Source organism: Pituophis catenifer, unplaced genomic scaffold, assembly GCF_029215685.1.
Source record: "Pituophis catenifer annectens isolate HBS135680 unplaced genomic scaffold, rPitCat1.0.hap2 SCAF_8, whole genome shotgun sequence".
NCBI lineage: Eukaryota > Metazoa > Chordata > Lepidosauria > Squamata > Colubridae > Pituophis > Pituophis catenifer.
In genome coordinates, this window is record NW_027256888.1 from 65,788,956 (window position 1) to 65,810,439 (window position 21,484).

Sequence of the window (21,484 nt, forward strand, 5' to 3'; positions counted from 1 at the left end):
ATCAATAACAATCAAAACTAAAGACAAGAGAAAATGGAGAAAAAAACAAATTTTGTAACTTGAAAACCACCATGTAATGAGCTCACAGCATTCCTTAGCCCAATGTCTGGGGAAAGAGTCATTCTGAAAGAAATTAGGGTTAGAACTGTTCAGCTATCTGGGAGAATTCTGTTTCAAAATGCAAATACTGAAGCATGCCATCTCTGTCGCCCAAATATGGGACCTGAAGCATGCCAACTCTAGCAGATCTTATAGGATAGGCAAAACCATGGGAGAAAGGTGATACTTTAAATAATAAGGCTGCATACCGTGGACAACTTAATACAGTATATGGCAACCAGTATCCTGAATTGAACCTAGCTCATGTTCCAAAAGTTGTAGATGAACACACTTTGGCATGTCTTGCCACCATGTTTTGGATCAGCTGAAACTTCAGAGTGGTCTTCAAAAACTATCCCAGGTACAGGATATTCCGGTAACCCAGATGAGAAGTGACTAATGAGAGGGCCTCATAATCCAAGAATGGATATAATTGGCATACAAAGGTGTTCCTGGACATAGCTGCCACTTGTTCTTCAAGCAGGAGCTGTGAGTCCAAGCAAATCCCCAAATTGCATACAAATTATATTTATATTTGCCTATAAATAAGTTTTGGATTCTATTTTAGATTGTGTATATCAGGGCTGTCAAACACAATTTCATTGAGGGCTGCATTAGGGTTGTGTTTGACCTTGGGGGGCCAGGGTAGGTGTGGCCAGCTCAACATCACATGTGTTGGGACACTTGTGGTGGCCCGAGCAGTCCGTCAGCTAAAACAGGCTCCTGAGCTCCGTTTTCAACTGTGATGGCCTCCTGCAACCCTCTGCCAGTGAAAAAGGAGCCCAGGAGGGCTGCCCATGGCCCTCCTGACCTCTGTTTTCATTGGCAGAGGCACTGCTGGCCAGTCCTTTGCTGTTTCCACAGCAGCCCCGCAAGCCAGATCTAAGCACCCCGCGGGCTGGATCCAGTGCCTGGGCCTTGAGTATGACACCCCTAGTGTACATTAATAATTTGCACAAATGTGAAGGAAGAATTACTATTTATTAAGAAACATATCATTGTTTATGTTCTCTTATAGTCTTTAGGCATACAAATTATGAAAGTTTTTGAAATATTACAACAATGAACACATTTCAGATAATTCCTTTACAACTTTGCTCCTTTTTTATGTTCAAGGTATTGTAAAGAAAAAAACAATCAGGCTCATAATTCATATTCATCTCAAAGTGTTCTTCTGATGTTGATAGCCATTTTATTTTACATTTCACCAATATAAAGGAAGGAAAGGAATCTCTAGAAAGGAAGACAACAATTAGATGATTTTCAAAAGTGTCAAACTTTGGTAATATTAGATGGAGAAAAAAAGTCTGACTTTTATAATACAGCAAATTAGGCATCACTTCAATACAGCTAGTCCTTGATTTACAACAGCTCATTTAGTGGCCATTCAAAGTTACAATGGCACTGACAAAAGTGACTTATGACTATTTTACACAGTTACGACCTTTGCGGCATCCCCATTATCATGTGATGAAAATTCAGATACTTGGCAACTGACAGATTTATGACCTTTGCAGTGTCCCAATCATGTGGTAACCTTTTGCATCCTTCTGACAAGCAAAGCCAACCCAGGGGTGTCTACAGACTATAATAAAAAAAAGTTAAAATATCATCTCTGCATCTCAGATAAAAAACAAGTGGATCGTCTATTGCATGGCTGTCAAACTCCCGGCCCGCAGGCTGGATCCGTCACGTGCTGGCCATGCCGATGCCTGGTTTAGCGAAGGCGAAAGAAGTCCCAATACATCACATGACCCGACTGTGACGACCTGAGTTTGTCACCCCTGTTTAATTGCAACATTGCAGCCATCATCTTGACTTTTTAATCACTCCTTAATGAGACCTCTAAAAGTTTTGATTTGCCACCCACAGTTGCTCCCCCCTTCCACTTTTCATCTCTACCAATGTAGATATCACTTCAAGACAGGTGATTAACTAAATAGAGGCTATTCTTTTCAGCCACAGAGTGCAATTCTGCCTAGAGACAAAATAAACACTGCCTTTAATGTGTAACATGCTGGGACTTTTTTCCTGAATAAGAAACCAAAAAACCCCCATTGAAGCAAATGAAGGGGTCTTTTCTGCTTGCAGAATAAAGCACCAGCCTACTTCATCTCCCATGGGTTTCCCAAACAAATTTCACTAAATATGGTACATTAAAAGTAATATGTAATTTGCTACACTGCATGCATTATTATTAGATTAATCAAAGTCAAACTAAAGCTAGATTATAATCTTGAGCTAAGCAATGGTTTGTTTAATGCCTTAATATTCACATGTAACAAGAAGCCATACATATCAGCATGTCTAGGTGATTGTGAATTTATCTAATTATTTATTATTCCACCCAGTAATTATGCTACGGGATACTAAATATGCTAAGATTTCTTACAAACAACAATTTTTCACTGGTGGAAATGGCCTATTAATATCAGTGGTCCATTGATACGATGAAGAATGAATAACTTTAATGAAACAGGCTTCTTGTACCTTCCTCCTTCTTTTTCCCTTCAAGAATCTCTCTTACAAGTACTGCAGGTGGCCATAATGTGATCACTGCTATTTCCCCCCCCCCAATTTTTAAAGCATGCAGTTGTTAAAGACTCTGCAAGAATGTAAGTTATAACTTTTCCAGGGGTGGTATTCACGTATCTTCGCTACTGGTTCGCAAATGTGAGCACACATGCCACCTCCACGTATGCACAGGGACGTGATGACATCTGGGCTGATGGGCGGAGCCTCCTGCTGCCACCACTACCAGTTCTCCCGAACCAGATAGAACCGGCAGAATACCACCACTGAGCCTTTCGTATAATTTACAGGAGCAGAACAAGGAATTTAGATTTGTTTGGCTGATCATAAGTAGCCAAATGAAACAGATAACATCTAACGCCTATCAAATCAAGTCAAATCAAGAGAAAGAATTAGTGCGCTTTGTTCCTCCAGCTTTGTCAAGTATCTTTCCTACTATACTTGCCTCTTTTCTGCAGTTGTTAATTCCTATTCTTGGCTATCTTGACTAATTCAAACAGACTCTTAAACCATTCATTTTAAGCACGAACCATGTTGTTTCGACATTTTAAAAGTCTACATCCTAGATTGTCCATCTGAATTAGAGAATAATGCAGTCATTTAGGATTAGCTTTTCAATGTCAGTTTAAATATATCCAATACAAGAGGACTCAGTGCTTTCCTAGATAGCATCATCTGTCACACAGTTAAATTTCTACTGTTCCATCGTGCTGAGAAGTTCTTCCAATTGTGCAACCAGTAAAGATAATCTTGGTTTAAGATAACCTTGTATAGGAGCCATGGTGGTGCAGTGGTTAGAATGCAGTACTACAGGCAACTTCTGCAGACTGCCGGCTGCCAGGAGTTTGGCAATTCGAGTCTCACCAGGCTCAAAGTTGACTCAGCCTTCCATCCTTCCGAGGTCGGTAAAATGAGGATCCAAATTGTTGGGGGCAATATAGTGACTCTGTAAACTGCTTAGAGAGAGCTGCAAAGCACTGAGAAGCGGTATATGAATCTAAGTGCTATTGCTATTGCTATTGCTATTGCTATCAAATGCCTACTTTAACATGAGGTATCAAACCATACACTTTTCCTCAGTTTCCAGTTACGTTCAAATTAATGTATGCTACTTGTGAGCTTGCTCGAGATAATGATTAATGTAAGTTCTGACAGAAAAAATGTTCATCGTACTTGCTGGATGTAACTTATTAGATATTCATATTAATCTGAATTCTATATTTGTGTTGAAGGAAACAGGACAGGAAGTAGTCAGAATGACTGGGTATCTCTAAAAATCCAAGAGCTCAAACCAGCACTGTATGGATCCCGCCAACTTCTATTATCTCTTTTCCAGTCATTTTTCATTCCTCTCTTACCTACCCTTACTACCTTCCACATCATCTGAATTACAGTGATGGCGACAGCTGCTTACCTCTATTCTGACAGCACTTTTATATGTGTGCAACCATTACTGAGGAAGTAATGTAAGTAACCATATCATCATCCAAGCCAATTTAAATGAACCGGCAAAAGAATCACCAAACAGCCTCATCTTTTCTGTACAATCAATCACACCTTTCTTGCACTATCAACAAGAAGGGCTGCTATATAAACAAGATATCCTAGTAAACCTTGGTCACATTTACAAGTATTTTCTTTGCAGTTTATTATTCACTACAGTTATATCACTCAGGCAATCAATAAGCTCCTTCATACATCTATCCCTATTCCTGTGTAAAATAGCAATCTGAACCGGTATTGATTTCTCTTAGAATAAAAGCTATGGAGCTTTCCTTTCCCCTCTCCATTGCTTGTAATTACTGTATTTTTCACCCAAAGCTGTAGTTTCTGCTTACTGCTAACTGTGGTATTTCTGGTGCAACTTGGCTGTCACATTTATTCAAACTAATGATCTTGCCCATACACTGGCTCTCTCTCATTCTGTAGTTAGTATTTTCCTCCTAATGTGAAAGGATGAATAGTCAATAAGCCAATTCCTTCACAGAGGCTGAATTAGAAAACCAGCTATAGTGCCATTACTAGAGGAGGCCGCCTAAGTAGACAACAACATTAAAGTGAAACCCTTACAATTATTTGTTATAAGGGATTTAAGTAGGTTTTGCCCATATTGTATGTTGACCAACATATTAAAAACTATTCAGTTGCCGTCCAGAAGAATTTATTTTACTATGCACTTTTTTTTCTTTTTTTTTTTTGCAAATAATACCAGGGTATCAATGCAGTATAGCTCAATAAAAAGAGCTAGTTGTAAAAGGGCTAGAGGGATCTTTTGGGGTAAAGTTTAATAAATATAACTTTATATTAAATTACGTTTATACCAGTGGTGAGTTTCAAAAAAATTTACTACCGGTTCTATGGGTGTGGCTTCGTGGGCGTAGCATGGCTTGGTGGGCATGGTTTATGGGCGTGGCAGGGGAAGGATACTGTAAAATCTCCATTCTCTCCCCAATCCAGGAGAAGGTTACTGCAAAATCCCCATTTCCTCTCGATCAGCTGGGACTTGGGAGACAGAGAATAGATGGGGGCGGGGCCAGTCAGAATTTTTACTACCGGTTCTCCGAATTACTCAAAATTTCCGCTACCGGTTCTCCAGAACTGGTCAGAACCTGCTGAAATCCACCTCTGGTTTATACCAATATTGATGTCAGAGATAACAAAATGGTAGTTAAAATATTTAGGACTGACTAGAAACAAAATAGTAACAAGTTTTGTTCAGAAAAATAGAGTAAACTCATCTTTCTCTAACCTTTCTACCCAATGGCTCAATTGTAGTTTGTCACCATTTCTGTCCCTGCCAGGTTTTTTCATTGATTTCAGTCAGCCACCACTTCCCATGGTCCACTCTGCATCAGTTTCCTAACACAGATCTTAACAAACTTCATGACAAACAAGTTTCCAGCCATCACCCATATTTTTTTCAGCTCTGTCCCTGTCAAAAGTCCAAAGGAATGTCCTCTGTTGGAGTAGCCCTTTGATGCTGACCTTGCCAGCTGCAACTTCAGTACCCCAAATAATGATTCTTTTAAGCCTTATCCCATAAATCTTGAAGCAGGACAAGGATTAACAGATTAACAGAGTTGGAAGAGACTTTGTAAGTCATCTAGTCCAACCTGCCGCCCAAGCGGAAGACCCTACACCATTTCTGACAGATGGCAGTCAGGTCTTTCCTTGAAAGCCTCCAGTGATGAAGCTCCCACAACTTCTGAAGGCAAGCTGTTCCATTGGTTCTCACTGTCAGAAAACTTCTAGGTTAAATGTCTCATTGATCAGTTTCCAACCATTATTCCTTGCCTGGCCTTCAGGTGCTTTGGAAAATAAGTTGACCCCCCTCCTCTCTATGGCAGCCCCTCAAATATTGGAACACTGCTGTCATGTCCCCCCGGGTCCTTCTCTTCACTAGACTAGCCATGCCCAGTTCCTGTAACTGTTCTTCATATGTTTTATCCTCTGGGCCCCTAATCATCTTTGTTGCTCTTCTCTGCACTCTTTCTAGAGTCTCAGTGTCTTTTTATATAGTGTGGTGATCTAAAATGTGGTCTTACTAAGGCTTTATAGAGTGATATTGGTACCTCACTCAATCTTGATTGAATCCCTCTGTTAATGCAGTTTAGGATTGCCTTGGCTTTTTTGGCTGCTGCCACACATTGTTGGCTCAGATCCAAGATCCCTCTTACAGTTACTGGTATTAAGCCTGGTTTCACCCAGTCTATATGTGTACCTTTGGTTTTTCCTGCCTAAGTGCAAGACTTTACTTTTCACTACATTGAATTTCATTTTGTTAGATAGGACCCAGTGCTCAAGTCTTTTCAAGATCCATCTGGATCTTGAGCCTATCATCTAGGGTGTTAGCTATTCCTGCCAGCTTAGTATCATCCACAAATTTGGTAAGTTTCCCTTCTATTCCCTCATATAAGTCATTGATTGATTATGTACAGAAGCAGTTTCCCACAGGCAGTGAGCAGACAACAAAGAACCTGGAGGTTGCAACACACTTTCCTTCTCCTTGCAGTCAATCTGGGCCAAGGAGCATTCTCTGCAGCTTCTATTTAAAGAGTAAGATGCAGTGGTAAAATAATTTCAAGGGCCAGAAAAATCCTGCTATAATAAGATAATGGAGCAACACATCATGAGGAGACAGAAGGATAGAGAGATAGCAAATATAAAAATTAATGAACACAAAAGCCAGATAAAATCAGTTCTCACAGGCAGGTTAAAGTTCTCTATAGATCCACTGTATATAAGTACTTATGGTACTTATGAACATATGAATGCACATGTCTTGGCTGCTCATGAGGATGAGCCACCTTGTATATGAGCCGTAGTGGCGCAGTGGTTAGAGTACAGTACTGCAGGCTACTTCTGTTGACTGCCGGCTGCCTGCAAATTTGGCAGTTCAAATCTCACCAGGCTCAAGGTTGACTCAGCTTTCCATCCTTCTGAGGTGGGTAAAATGAGGACCCAGGTTGTTGGGGACCATATGCTGACTCTGAAAACCGCTTAGAGAGGACTGTAAAGCCCTGTGAAGCGTTATATAAGTCTAAGTATATAAGTCTATTGCATTTGTTTTACCTGAAAAGTCCCATTCACGTTGCTACTTCTAGATCTTGTCCATTTCCAAGTTGTCCAAGTCGGCATACATAGTTCTTCTTTTCTCTTTCATCTTCATAGCTCTCTTTTGTGTATAATGACTGTTCTTAAAGCTCTCTATGAGTCTTGTGACTAGATGGAGATTTGAACAAAGATTTAACCCTATTTGATGAGACGTTAATATCCTACTGGCATTTCAAAAAGGGCATTTCATTCTCTTCCCAAATGACTTTTAATTAAAGGCTGCTCAACAAACTTGTCTTTCATTTTCCTTTATAGTCTTAACCTATTCATCTTGCTTTTGGAATCCTTGAACTTTTTTCTTTTCTTTTCTTTTCTTTTGAACATACAAATTGCTTTAATACCTGGTCTATGGTCAATCACAAAGCATCAAAGCTGATCGCTATTGAAAAGCAAGCATGAGGTTTTTTTACAATATTATACATATGCATGCTTTGCATTTCTCCAGAGAGAAATGCATCATTCCTTTATCAAGAGAAAGATTTTAAAATAATAGTAATATTTAGTTTGATTTTTTTTTTGGTGGGGGGGAGGTTTAATGTGATTACTTCAAAAGAAAACATATGCCTAACTATGTGCATTTTTATTTATTTATTTGTCTCTAAAGTGTGGGATGTCATTTCCATTGCTTGAAAGGCAGGATTCACTTAAGCTTACCCCTCAGGAAAAAAAAATGAGTATCAAATAGATGAGTAACTAGCTGGAGAATCTCCTGGGCCTCATATTCCAAGGTGATCTCTCATCCTGTAGTTGGCAATAATTAGCTATTCAGAAAGAAGATAAATGTATGTGATTTATGGCTAGCATATCTAGTGTCAGCACTGACCTATGGCATCATTAGTGCAAACCAAAGTCTTTCTGATTGATGGTGATTATGTACCTCCAAGTCAGTGTTGACTCTTAGTGATCACATAAATAGATAGATTTTCTCTAGGAAGCTCTGTCCTCAGCCTGGACCTTCAGGTCTTCCAATGGTTCACCCATTCCTTGTATAATTGACTCTATCCCACTTGCTGGGGGAAAAATTGTGATATGATGACGCGACTTTGACAGCCCTGCCTTAGCGTTTTCCAGAAATTGCTCTGTCGTGGCTAAAGTGATCCTGATCATTATTATTATGCAAACCTCATGATGCTTTGAAACCTGGTTTTAAAGTTCATGTACTTCAAATTTAAAGATCGATATCAGTTTGTTTGTTTTTTAAAAAAGTACACATTTAGCTAAGCAGATGGTAATAGTTTCGAATGTGCCCTGTTTATTATTTATTTATTTATTTATTTATTTATTTATTTATTTATTTATTTATTTATTTATTTATTTATTTTTAACCGCTCATCTCCCTTCCAGGTTCTGTAGATACCCTGGCTCTATGAATTAGACCCGGAAGCAAACTGGCACCCATACTGTCATGCAGTTCATGGAGCAAAGGTATTAAATGTGCCCTTCTTTTGAGTACCCAGTATGGCTCATGTAGCCACATTCTGCGCCAGTTGAAATTTCTGGATACTTTTCCAGAAGTTTCTGGATACTTTTCCAGAAGTTTCTGGATACTTTTCCAGAAGTTTCTGGATACTTCTCCAGAAGTTTCTGGATACTTCTTCAGAAGTTTCTGGAATTTTTTTCCAGATGTTTCTGGATACTTTTCCAGAAGTTTCTGGATATTTTTCCAAAGGTTTCTGGATACTTTTCTGTTCTACTTGGGAAGTAGAATGCTTTACCTTTGATTCATAGAATCATAGGGTTTGGAAGAAATCTTAGAGGTCTTCTAGTCAACCCCCTGCCAAAGGTAGGAAACCTTATACCACCCTGGACAAATGGATGTCCAAACTTCCAACAATGGAGCACTCACAACTCCAGGAGGCAAGCTCTTCCATTGATTAATAGTTCTTACTGTCAGGAAATTTGTCCTTAGTTACAAGTTGGACCTCTCTTTGATGAGCTTCCACAAATTGCTTCTTGTCCTATCCTCAGATGCTTTGAAGAAGAAGTCACCCTTTGTTGTGACCTAGGCCCAAGTAGTTATTACCAGAGACAATCAGTCCTAAACAAACACATTTTATTAGAACAGCTGAGAATTACTTCATTCTCATCTTAGTCCAAATTAAATCCAAAACAAATTCTTCATAAACAGTCCTTTGGCCTTATCACCAACCTTTGTCTACTTTGGCACCCTGTCATAGGCTTTTCTTGGCAAAAGTTCAGAAGCAGGAGATGCTGACAAGAAACAAATGTTGCAATCCCAGAAACAAATGTAGCAACGTTACTTTCCTACAAAGATCCCAAGAGCCGTTGCTGCTCTTTTAAGCCTTCTTGGTGGGGCCAATCGTCTCCCGAGTCATCCTTTTTGCTTTAGCTGCTCTTGCCTTCTGGCTGCTCTTCACATGCGTGCACTAGGAACAGGTTCCTCCTGTTCCTCTGCCTCTCTGCTGTCCATCTCTGGAGGCTCTGGAATCCACGCATTGCTTCCAGATGGCCCTGGCCCCATCTCTGCCTCGTCTGGGCCTTCCCCTGACTCCAGGACTGGCCCATTGTTCTCCCCAGTCTTCTCACTGTCTGACTCAGCTACCAGCTCTGCAGGCTGCTGGCAGACCACAAAACCCTTTCTTCTCTGTGAGAGCCCTTCAAGTACCAGAAGACAGCTATCATGCCACCCCAAAGCCTTCTCTTTATTAGGCTAACCATACCTAGTTCCCTTAACTATTCATTGAATAATTTAGCCTACAGACCTCTTATAATCTTTGTTGCTCTTCTTCCCACTTTTTCTAAGACCTCAACATCTTTTTTTTTATCTTGGTGATGAGAACTGGATTCAGTATTCCTAGTGTGGCCTCACTAGTGCAGTATAAAGTGGTAGTATCACATTTTGAGATGTTGATGTTATCCTTCTGTTGAGGCAATCTAGGATTGCGTTAGCCTTTTTAGCAATTGCAGCACACTGCTGGCTCGTATTAAGTGGTGGCCCACTAGGACACCTATATCCCTCTCACGATTACTACTGCTGAGTCAAGGTACCATCTATTCTGTACCCACATCAGATTTCAGGTCATCATGGTTTCTTTTGGTCTCCTCATGGTTGTTGGCAATCGTTTCTTGGGTCTTGGGTTTTTGTAAAAAATTACAAAATCCGTGGAAAATGTATTGCTTCTTTAAAAAAAAACCCTTGAGGCTTTTTAAATTACATTTTTTTCTCAAGGCAAGTTACTGACTGTAAACTCAGCAGCTCAAATCTCAGAGCAACAGTGCCCAGAAATTATTGTGGAGTCAAATTAAGCAGCAGCTTTTTATATATTTACCTGAGTTGTTGTTTTTTTTTTAATGTGATAGTGTTATCAGAAGAACCCCAGGTACTTACCATGCAGTAGTGCTAAGACCATGAGCAAAATAGATCAAGGAAGAAGAACAAATCCCTGCTTTGCACTGTTCTCGCCTTGAAGCTCAGAGAAAAGTCATTTTTCTGTTATTACAGGTACTAATCTCACCAGATTTGCCTCATTATCTGAGGAAAATGCCCTTTCTTATTATGTAAAGATCATATAGGGAAGCAGAAGAGGGGAAAATGCAGCTTTTGAAATTCGTTTGTGCAGTGTATCCTCATAATATTTTCTTTGCTGGTCCAAATTTCTTTAAATGCTCTAGGAAAAAATATTTTTGATATATGACAAATTCTTAAAATCAGTCCCTGTTCTCCAAGGCGTATATGTGCAGGAACAGCAATGAAGAGAATCAAGTTTGTTAAGTTAATTTTCCCCCAGAATAGTTAATAAAACAGGCAATAACTGTTTTTGTTTCTGGGGTTTAGGACATTTTGTTTCTCCAGTCCCACAGAGCTACAAAAATCAGGTTTGCACTTATCAGCAGCAATTTGAATTTTGGTGTGATCGTCAGTCTGTCAGCTAAAATGATTTTAGATATTTTTATCACATAACCTCTTATGTCTTCCCAATTCTATCTGTTGCATCTACATGCAGAAAAAAAAAATCACTCAAGCACATATGTAGCAGTCTTCTGGGCATAGGTGATCTATCAGTAGCAATATTGAAACTAGGATCCCCTGGAGTAATACATATTCATGATGTCACCTTCTTCATACTCGCCAGCCTTTTTTTACCCACTTCATTATTTTTGGAGGAAAAAAATGGAAATGAATACTATTATTCAAGAAAAGAAAGTACCCACGTCAAAAACCACAAAGGTATCCTTAGAAAACATAAAATGGTTGTTTGCTTCAGACCAGTGCTTTGGTTTAAAATGGGCAAAGAAAAACTGCTTATGTGATAGAGACCATCTTAAAGATGACACATTGGCCATCAACAGGCACATAGACATAAACAATATCTATATACCAGGGGTGAAATGCTAACAGTTCGGACCGGTTCGCCCGAACCAGTAGTAATAAATGCTACCGGTTCATGTGAACTGGTAGCAAAAAAAAAAAAATGCTACCAGTTCAAGCTAACCGGTATTTCTGACAATCAGCTGTGCCACACGATTCATATCTAAATTGTGCGGCACAGTTGTTTCTCCCCCCTTGCTGTTCTACTTACCTTTGAAGACTCAGAAAAGGCTTCTTAATCCTCCTTTTTCAGCACTGCGCAGTAGCACCTGCAGTGTGCATGTGCACGTTTGGTGCGCACCACACATGCATGTGCACGTTTGGTGCACACGCGTGAAGCAAACCGGTAGCAGACTTCAGAGCATTTCATCCCTGCTACATACCATTCCAAAGAGACGATCAAAAAGCCAAGAATGAAAAAAAAAATCTCACCAGTAATCAACATCCTGATAAGCAGAGTTTAACACCAACATTAACAGACCAACAAGAAGCTAACAATCAAGGAACTACCAAACTATCTAACAGTAAATGACAGCCCTACCAAGGAACCTCCAAGACCACTCCCAACACCACTGACAGGGCAAGTCACTAGAATATGAAATGGGAGTAATCCCACTCCCTATTCGCACTAATGACATTACCAAATTTAATAATGAAATCTCTGCAATAAAACAACCAAGCTCAGAGAGCACCAAGGACCCCAGAGCATTTTAAAGATTAAGACAGCCCGCAAATTCCCTTTCTCTAGTCTCCGATTGGCTACTTCTTCCATTTTATACAAGTTTAAAAATTTGATCTCAAAATCCAAAACTTGCTTAACACATCAGAACTTGTTGAGTTTCTTTCTGTGTAACCTTTGAGTATGCTTCAGTCAGTCCTGAAACATTTTGGCTGTTGGATGTTTGGCAGTTAGGGAAGCTGCAGTTTTTATAGGGAAAGCAATAAAAGTATGATACAAAATACTGTGTTTTCCCAAAAATAAGACCCTGTCTTATATTTTTTGACCCCCAAAATAAGCGCTTGGCCTTATTTTCGGGGAGCTCTTATTATTTTGGGGTTCATGGAGCAAGACTCTTGCTGTCTTACCTGATTTCAAGCTCTGTCTCCCTAATCCTAATCAGAGGAAATGGCGGACCGGCTGCACATGCGGTTAAATATTTTCGGGGTGGGCTTATTTTCAGGGAGGGCTTATTTTAGTGCATGCGCTCAAAAGCCTGATTGGGCTTATTATCCAGGGAGGTCTTATTTTCGGGAAAACACTGTATGATTCTTTGCATGTGTCCTTTTTTTAGCCTAATTGTATTGTCCAGTTCACCAAACAACTCTTTAAAGGATGCTGTTGCGCAGTCGCTAAGTCATGTCCAACTCTATGGACCATAGCATGCCAGGCTCCTCTGTCCTGTCTCCCAAATTTTGCACAAATTCATGTTCATTGTGTCGATATTTTAGAGGGTGAGAGCAGCACAATTAAAACCATTGTTAGAATCATTCCTTCCATAGTTCTCTACATTTATATTGTATGGCTTTTCCTTCCTTTTGAGTTCACTTGTCAGTTATTCCAGTTGTTAGAAAACAATCTTCTTATGAACGAAGGAGGTGTGTCTGTGCGAGAAACAGAAGCCAATGTGAACGAGTGGGCAAAAAGCTATGTGTATGTTGCTCTTTATATGAACCAAAGATGAAGAAGCAGCTTCTTTACCATTGTTGGCAACTTAAAACGGGAATGGAAAACCCAAATAAGCTATGCAGATTTCATTTATCATAAGTAGCCATTTCAAGTTATGAAGTCAGTTATGTTAATAGTGAATTTCCCAAAGTGACAATCCCAGATGAAAGAAATAATATTTTGAGGCACCTTTAAAACATGTGAATTTCAACTCCCAGAATTCCCCAGCTAGCATAGCTGGTTTGGAAATTCTGGGAGTTGAAGCCCACGCATCTTAAAGTTGTCAAAATTGGGAACCCTGTTTATAGCACCAATAGGCAATTAGATCTGCTGATATATATTAAGAGCCAAAGTTCAGAGCTAAGCTGGTTCCTCATACATTATAGTTACCAATTTTTCATGGCTACATGGGAAGAAAATCATGCAAACATGGCAGCTGTTTAGGATACTAACTGATAATATCTAGACCAAGGTTTTTGGTCTAAAGCAATAGTTTTTGCCAAAGCAATAGTTAAAATATCTCTTGCTGAACACATCTGCAATAACATTTGGGGGGAAGGCGGGGAACATAAATCCAACACTGACATACATTTTGATGACAACAATATAAGAAGCATAGGCCTGTCAGATTGGACTGCAAAAATCTGAACTATCACTAGAGGGCAACAAAGAGGGTGGGTTTTTTTTACCATTTTGTAGTTTAGATCTGGGAACTTGAAGAAGTGAGTCCATATGTAGAGTTGCCCGGCCCGTGTAGTGAAGACCTATAGTTGTTATACTCTTCTCAGTGGGCTGAGACAAAACAATGTGATGTAGACGACATGAACGACAGCCTCCACACAACTATGTTAGAACTAGTGCTGATTCCTGTTCACAATGCTTGCTCTATGCCTCTGTACCCAGGAACCATTTTGAAATCTCAAAAGATCATACAAAAAAGGTTTAAAAAAACCCCTTACACATTCCATTTAATAACTACAGATAGCCCTTGATTTATAATCCATGGTTTAGTTATGATGTACTGCCTCCCCCCCCCCCGGCCAAAAAAAAAATATGATCTAGATTCAAAGGTCCAGTGGCTACTCTATGATCATACTTTTGGCATTCGGCATCTGGTCTGCATTAATGACATTTTTTGCCAGAAACCAGCAATGGCTTCAACTTAACAAGTCCTTTGTTTGCTTAATGACCACTGCCAAAAAAAAAAAAAAAGTAAAATCATGTCTGTTATGTGATGACTTATTTATGACCCTAATTCTGGGTTCAATTACAATATTAAATCCAGGACTACTTGTAGCTACACCTTGAATTTGTGCATGGCTTGGGGCTTCCCAATGTGGATTTATTTGTTGTCTTTATTCAGGAAGTTGGCTTTTGGAGTATGGGAAAGGTGACGTATCTGGACGTGATATCAAAGTAAACCACAGCACCTCAGAATTGAAGCAGCAGTTCTGTAAAGCCAGCATAGCAATGTAACATTTGTTTAGCAATTCTTGTAATAAGAAATGGATTGACTGTGATTGCTGCTGGCAACTCCACATACTTTTGAGCAAAACAGCACTTCTCAGCTGAGCTGCAAAAGAACGAGAGAGAGAGAGAGAGAGAGAGAGAGAGAGAGAGAGAGAGAAGGGGGGAAGAATGAGTGTCTGAGGAACTACGTGGCAACGCGTGCCAATGCCAGTATCAGTGGCATAACAAACAAAATTGGGAAACCGAAAAATACATAGTTAGAAGCATTTCATAATGGAAGTATATTGGAATAGGCGCTGGATATTTCCAAATGCTGTCAGCTGAAATCAATTTTTTATTAAGGAGCAGGCCACGCAGATTCTCAGAATGATGTACCGTGTTTTCAAAACTAATGCTGATTCAATTTTAGCAATTCATAGGTTTCTCCCACCTTCCTTTTTTTTTTTTTTTGTTAAAAAGAAAGTTGTACATCTCTTGAAGGTTATTGTAATTAATGTAAGATACCACAATATGCATCATTGTTTTACATACTGATGTTGAAATCCATGTGCAAGAAGCCACAATTATAAAAAGGCTGGTGCCTTGGAGAAGCATATCCTGTCTTTCCAAACGCTACTTGTAGAGCAGAGGTGACAAACTCACAGCCCGCGGGCTGGATGCGTCACGCGCTGGCCACGCCCATCCTGGTTTAGCGAAGGAGAAAAGAGTTGCGATACATCACGTGACGACATGACGCGAGAGTTTGACACCTCTGCTGTAGAGCAACGTTAGAGCATCAGCCATTTTACATATGCAGCGGAATTCCCTTGCATAATGTGTATCATGTCCCTAGTTTATGAAGATAACTGCAGAAACGGTCTTGCTCTACTTGGTCAAGAGAAATTGAAAACTTGAAAGTAAAAATATTATAAATTGTGCTTTCCTTATTGAAAATAAGTGGGGAAAGTTGTTGGTTTTCATACTTTGAACTATGTGGGCCTTGAAGATAATAGATCCATGCTGTGGAGATTCTTTAACAAGGTGGATAAAGTTGATTGCCATTTCTCTATATCAGTGTAGCCTACCTCGATTAAAAAACCCTTTTTAATCATTAAATACTAAGTAATATTATATTGAAATTTATGTTATGGCTTCTCAATAGTTCTCCTCTATTGCAAAAGTGTCTTTTGTTTTTCAATCTCATTCTCATGGTATTTTAAAATGTCTTCAAAATTTAATTGCCTGGAATGCAATATTTTAGATGAAAAAAAAATCCAACATTTCAGATTTCTTTGGGGTTTGGTTCCTTTTTTTAAAAAAAAAGTAAGCCAGCTTCCCCCCCCCCCCCCACAGCTGTTTCCTTGATTCTGAACATGCTTACTTAGAAGTAAAATTTCCACTCATCACAGTGGAAATTTGGTTCCAGCTAAATGTTTCACCGTTGGCATAGACCAAAAAAACAACACTTTTTTTTTCTTTCACTGCACAGCTTCAGAGCAAATTGCTCAAAGGAAAAAAAAAATAGATTGCATTATCACTAAAAATCAGGGGAAAGTCACTTTTCTTTCTATTTGTTTCTTGTAGGGGGAAAAAATTGTGTTATGGTTTTGTCAATATTACACAAAGCTTCAAAATCTGAAATAAATTACTTTATGATGTCAAGGTTCCTATTGATTTTCTAATGATCTCAAATGGAACACATGCCTTTTCCAACTCTCTGGCAAATTGCTTGCTCCCCGGAGAACAGAATTGGATTTCTATTAAAGGGAAGGTTAAAAACCATTCCCCTGAAATCTAGGGGAAAAGGAAGAGTGGAGGGAATGATGCTTTTCCATGGGTTGAACACTTGGTAAATGGATATTTAACCTTTGACCGTTGAAGGCAAGCATCTTGGAGTTCTATTAGACCAGCAGCTTAGCTTCTATAATTAAATAAAAAACTATTCAGAGCTCTGCTGAATATATCCTGGGAATTAAAGCATATGGCAGGAATTGGGAGGAAGAAGACTTTCCATATGCTAATGATCCTTGATGTCTGAAATAAATTAGATCCATTAGAGTTTATGCTCAATAAAAGAAAGACTTTAAGCACTCCAAAGTTAGTGACTCGAGACCAATTTTTGGCTTTGAAATTCAATCTGTCTACTTATTAATTCTGAGTAAGACTATTGAGCAGACAGGAGAGGCAAAATTATAATAGTGTGCTGAATCTGAATTCTAAAATGCCATTAGTTTCCTTTTCTTTTCCTTCTTTTTTTCCTTTTCCATTCCTTTTGTTTTATTTTTAAATTAAAACATTTGGGTGCAATTGTGTGTATGTGTGAATGTGTGTGTTTAAAAGCTCCCTGTGTTAATTTGATTTTATTCCCATTTTTGTTTTCTTTTAAAGGTTTCATTTACCCTATTTCAACTGAACAGAGAACCCAGAATGAATATGGATTTTCTTGTAAGTGTTGCTTGATAATATGTGCTTGGATTCTGATTAGCTGATCCAAGAGTTACTTTCCACTAGGTTGTATATCCATTGGGGAAGAGAGATTTAACTTCTCCAGAGTTATGTTTTGCTTGTTTAAGAGAGAGTCCACACTTGGAGAACAAATTTAGGGAAGGAAGGTAAAAGAAATTAAAAGAAACCAACTAAGATTCCAGCAAAGCATGGAGCAATTGCAACTTTTTAATTTGATTAAAGAGCATAAAACAATGAGAGAGAATGGTTCCCTTGGTGATTTTTCTCACACTGTTTTTTCCATGAAAGCCATTTCTGAAAGATAGAATAAAATAGTAGCATTTTCAAATGCACCTTTTGAGTTCCATTAGGCAGAATATATTGAACCTGATGTCCTTTGGTCATCTATTGGTGTTCATCTGTGCTATTAGGAGTTAAAGAAAACTAAGTATTTTTAGAACATGAGATTTTCTTTTAAGAAGGTATTGCCTATGTAGATAATGAATCCAAAGGCTTACTATTTAAGCATATCAGTACATTTAAATATTGTAATATTGGTCTATTTAAACATAAGTAAAATATTTTCTGTTCATGAAAAAATTTGCATCATATTTATGTCACATAGACAGTTTTTTGGGGGAAAGACTTACTGAGGGAAGCAATGGGTTGGCATGTAATAATATTACAGTGGGTTTAATGAAAGGATGTATTACAAACATATAAGTGAAAAGATCACCAAAGCTGCTCTGATTCCTACAGCAGAACCATAGAAAATTCTATCTTGCTATTATTGTTTTTGCAGTTTGCTCATCTGCATTGTGAAAATCAGTAAACTGGAAAAATTTAGACGATAAATATTTAGATATTTAGAATAAATGAAGAATAAACTATGAACACAGTAGGTAAATAATGATTATATTCAGCCTCACCTCACAAGTGTTGTGGACATGATCATACTGGCCTACCTTATAGCGCTCTATTTGGGAATAAGTGAAGGACTCTTAACATCCAATAAAGCCAGTATGGTGTAGTAGTTAAAATGCTGGATTATAATGAGATAGATCAGACAGACCTGGATTCTAATCCAGCCTTATTTATGGAAAATTGGGGACTTTGAGACAGTCACTTGCGTTCAGCCCAAACCTAGATATAGGAGTTTGTTGGATAAAAGGAAGGGTTAGTTTATAACCATTGTCTTGAGCTCTCGGAGAAAAGACACAACACCCACCTAATGAATTAATGGATAACTATATGCTTGTCGAAGTTCTATCCGGTCTTTCAATACAAGCCAAATTAAATCAAACCAAACATAAAACTTGAAGGGCAGCTCACAATCCAACTAAAAATAACTCCAACAGACAGCAACTTCACAAAACCACAATTCTAAAATGAAAACAGAACAATAAGAGATCATCAAAGAGTGCACACATGCACACACACAAACGTGCTTACAAACCAATTGGAGTTCAGTTGTATTTTTAAAGACTGGTAGAAAAGAAGAATTGTGCCCGATGCTTTAAATTTAAGCTTAACTTTAAATTAAAGACATTCAAATGACGACAGTGCTTCAAGGCAATCAAAGAACACATCACTGGTCACCCGGTCACTTCATTTGGAGGAATAGGCTCCAGGGAAGGAGGCTGATAATGCATGAAAGATATTCATACGGCAAAAAATACAATGCCTCAAATATTATTGAGCTTAGCCAGCTTTGGTTTTCTTACTTCATCCTTCATCTCAGTACATTCCAGCAAGCTATCCAAGGCATGTTGAGGTATCAGCTTGTTCTGTCGCTGTTAATTGTTGTTTTGTTCTTGAAAGTTGTCTAAAGCAGAGGCTGTTTGGTTTTTCATGTCAGACCATGTTTGAAACAGGAGGAACAAATCTGATTTGGACAGCTGCCATAGGCTCTCTGACAGATTGCAGACTTCTTGAATTCTGTCAGCATGCATAAAACAGCGATGTTCTCAAATCCGAAACTTACTAAAATCACACAAAAAAATAGAAAATGTGATTTTTTTTTAACAACAACAAAAAAAATCAATGTATTAGAAATATGTTTTGAATTTTCTGACATTATGATACTTTCCTTCAAGCTTTAATGTGCCACTAGCCTTTTCAATAGTCACCTAGAGCCTAAGAGCAGAATTGCATATTTGGGACTTAAAAAAATAGATTCCCCACAGCTTGTCTGGGGGGGAACATCAACAATATGTAGATATTTAAATTTTCTTAGGCAAAGTATAAGCAGCGCCTCCAACTTATACATACATACAGATGCACATACTGATTGACAGAGACTCAAATAAATAAAATACACGTGCACTTTTGAAAAGTATTAGCATACAGTTACTTCTATGTCTCCATATTACGGAGCTCTGTCCTCAAAGTATTTTCTTTAAGAAGTAGGCAAGCTGTCTATTTGACATGTCGCCATTTCCCATTTATTTTCTTTTAAGATTTGTTTACTTTTAAAAGAAAAGCTTCGGTATGCCAAAAGGAAATATAGCCTCTTTTATTAACAGGTGCCCCGCTGAATAAATTAGCACTGCAAAGAGTGCTAAATGGCTCTTTTGATTAAATTTGCCTTGACAGTCTAGTTACAAACAATGTGTTATTTTCCTTGCTTCCAAGACAAAAAAAAAAAAAAAGAGTAAGAAAACAGTTATGACTAAAGCCTCGAATGTTTTTTTCGTCCTTCCAAAATCATGTGGCAGAGCATTCGATTTAAAATTAACTTGCAAAACTATAATAAACACCTATAAGAGCTGATAGAAGTATGTGGGACAATTAATATGTTCTACCTTTGTGTCCCAATTTTTTTTTTCTTTCCTGCCCCCCCTAGCTGCTCCTGATTCGGATGATGTCGCTCTCTACGTCGGTATTGTGATAGCCGTGATTGTGTGCTTGGCTATTTCGGTAACTGTTGCATTATTCATCTACCGGAAGAACCATCGAGACTTCGAGTCAGATATTATAGATTCCTCAGCACTAAATGGTGGATTTCAGCCTGTAAATATAAAAGCTGCAAGACAAGGTTTGTTTCCAGTCACTATTAACAACATTTAAACAAAAGCTGAAAGACAGGGTTCGTTTGTTTGTTTCCAGTCATTATTAACAAAATTTAGAGATATGCCATAAAACAGATTTCTCTAACTAAATACCCTGTAGATAAATTTATCTACAAAACTTAATCTATAAGAACTAATGTCATTTGGCCCTCTTCTGCATCCTCCTTTTTTTAAAAAAATCATTACCTATCTTTTCCTCTTACCTAATCTAAATTGTAAGTTCTTTAGTCAGGGACATTTCATTAATTAAATATCCTGTATAGGATTCTAAGAAAAAATAATTTGGGTGGTGAAATGCAACCCCTTCCAGCTTTCTTTCTCTTTTCTATTTAACCTTGCAGTGCCAAGATAACTTCCATTAGTTTGGTCTGTAGATTTATTTCTGATAAGTTTATTTACTAGAGAACTATATGAGAGAACCTGTGGTTGGCCATTTTTCAGGATTTGTTTTTGGGAATAAAGATTTTCCATGAAGATCTGCATTACCCATGGAATTCAGCCATGCAAGGATTACCTTTTTCTATGCTGTAGAAGAAAAAAAAGATAAATAATTTGAACAATAAGAAATGCCAAATGAATAAGAAAACTGTAAAACATCCAAAACATTTTGATTCTTTTGAATTTCCCTCAGAAGCTTGGAATGTTCTGATAATCTCCTATATACAATACTAAATAAGAAAGAATCTGTTTAATTTTCTCACTTCTTCCAGTTCTTCCAATTTATTCTATTATCACTGCTGCCACTTCGCATTTCCTTTTTCTGTGTGAGAAAAGTCCCATCCCATGTCTATTAAAAGAAACTTTTTAGAAGATGGGAAATAAAAATTTAAAAATGACCCGAATTTGCTCCTTGTGAATTTTAATAGGAGGAAAGCAATATAATTAAATCATTCAAAGTTGTGGCAGCTACATGGTAGTCATGTGCTTTCCAATAATTCATAGCCTTAAAAAACTCGTTTTGGGGAGGAAAATAACATAGAATCTATTTCCTGACATGCTTCTGCTCTCCTTCAAAAATTCATTATGGTTCTGCAGTGTATTTTGTCATGAAAGTCTGACCTGTAAATAGGTACTTCAACCCCAAAATGAAACTTTCCAAAAGGCCTGGAACATTTTCCAACACTATTTTCAAGACCAGAATGCTTTGAATGGCCAACCTGAAGTTGGGAGCATTCCATGATTAAATGTTTACTGGTCTATGGCCTATACGATACCTGTTTATTTTTTCTCTCATCCTTTCTGGCTTCATTCTCTCCACAACTGGTTTCTATGGGTTTT

At 38.2% G+C, this 21,484-nt stretch overlaps 1 protein-coding gene across 1 annotated transcript in view; it reads left to right on the forward strand.

The window, feature by feature from the left end:
- Window positions 1-21,484, forward strand: part of UNC5C (unc-5 netrin receptor C) — a 364,758-nt gene that overhangs the window by 300,414 nt on the left and 42,860 nt on the right. The window contains exon 8 of the mRNA XM_070948266.1: window positions 19,981-20,172. Within this exon, the coding sequence (XP_070804367.1) occupies window positions 19,981-20,172 (192 nt within the window). The remainder of the gene's footprint in view (window positions 1-19,980; window positions 20,173-21,484) is intronic.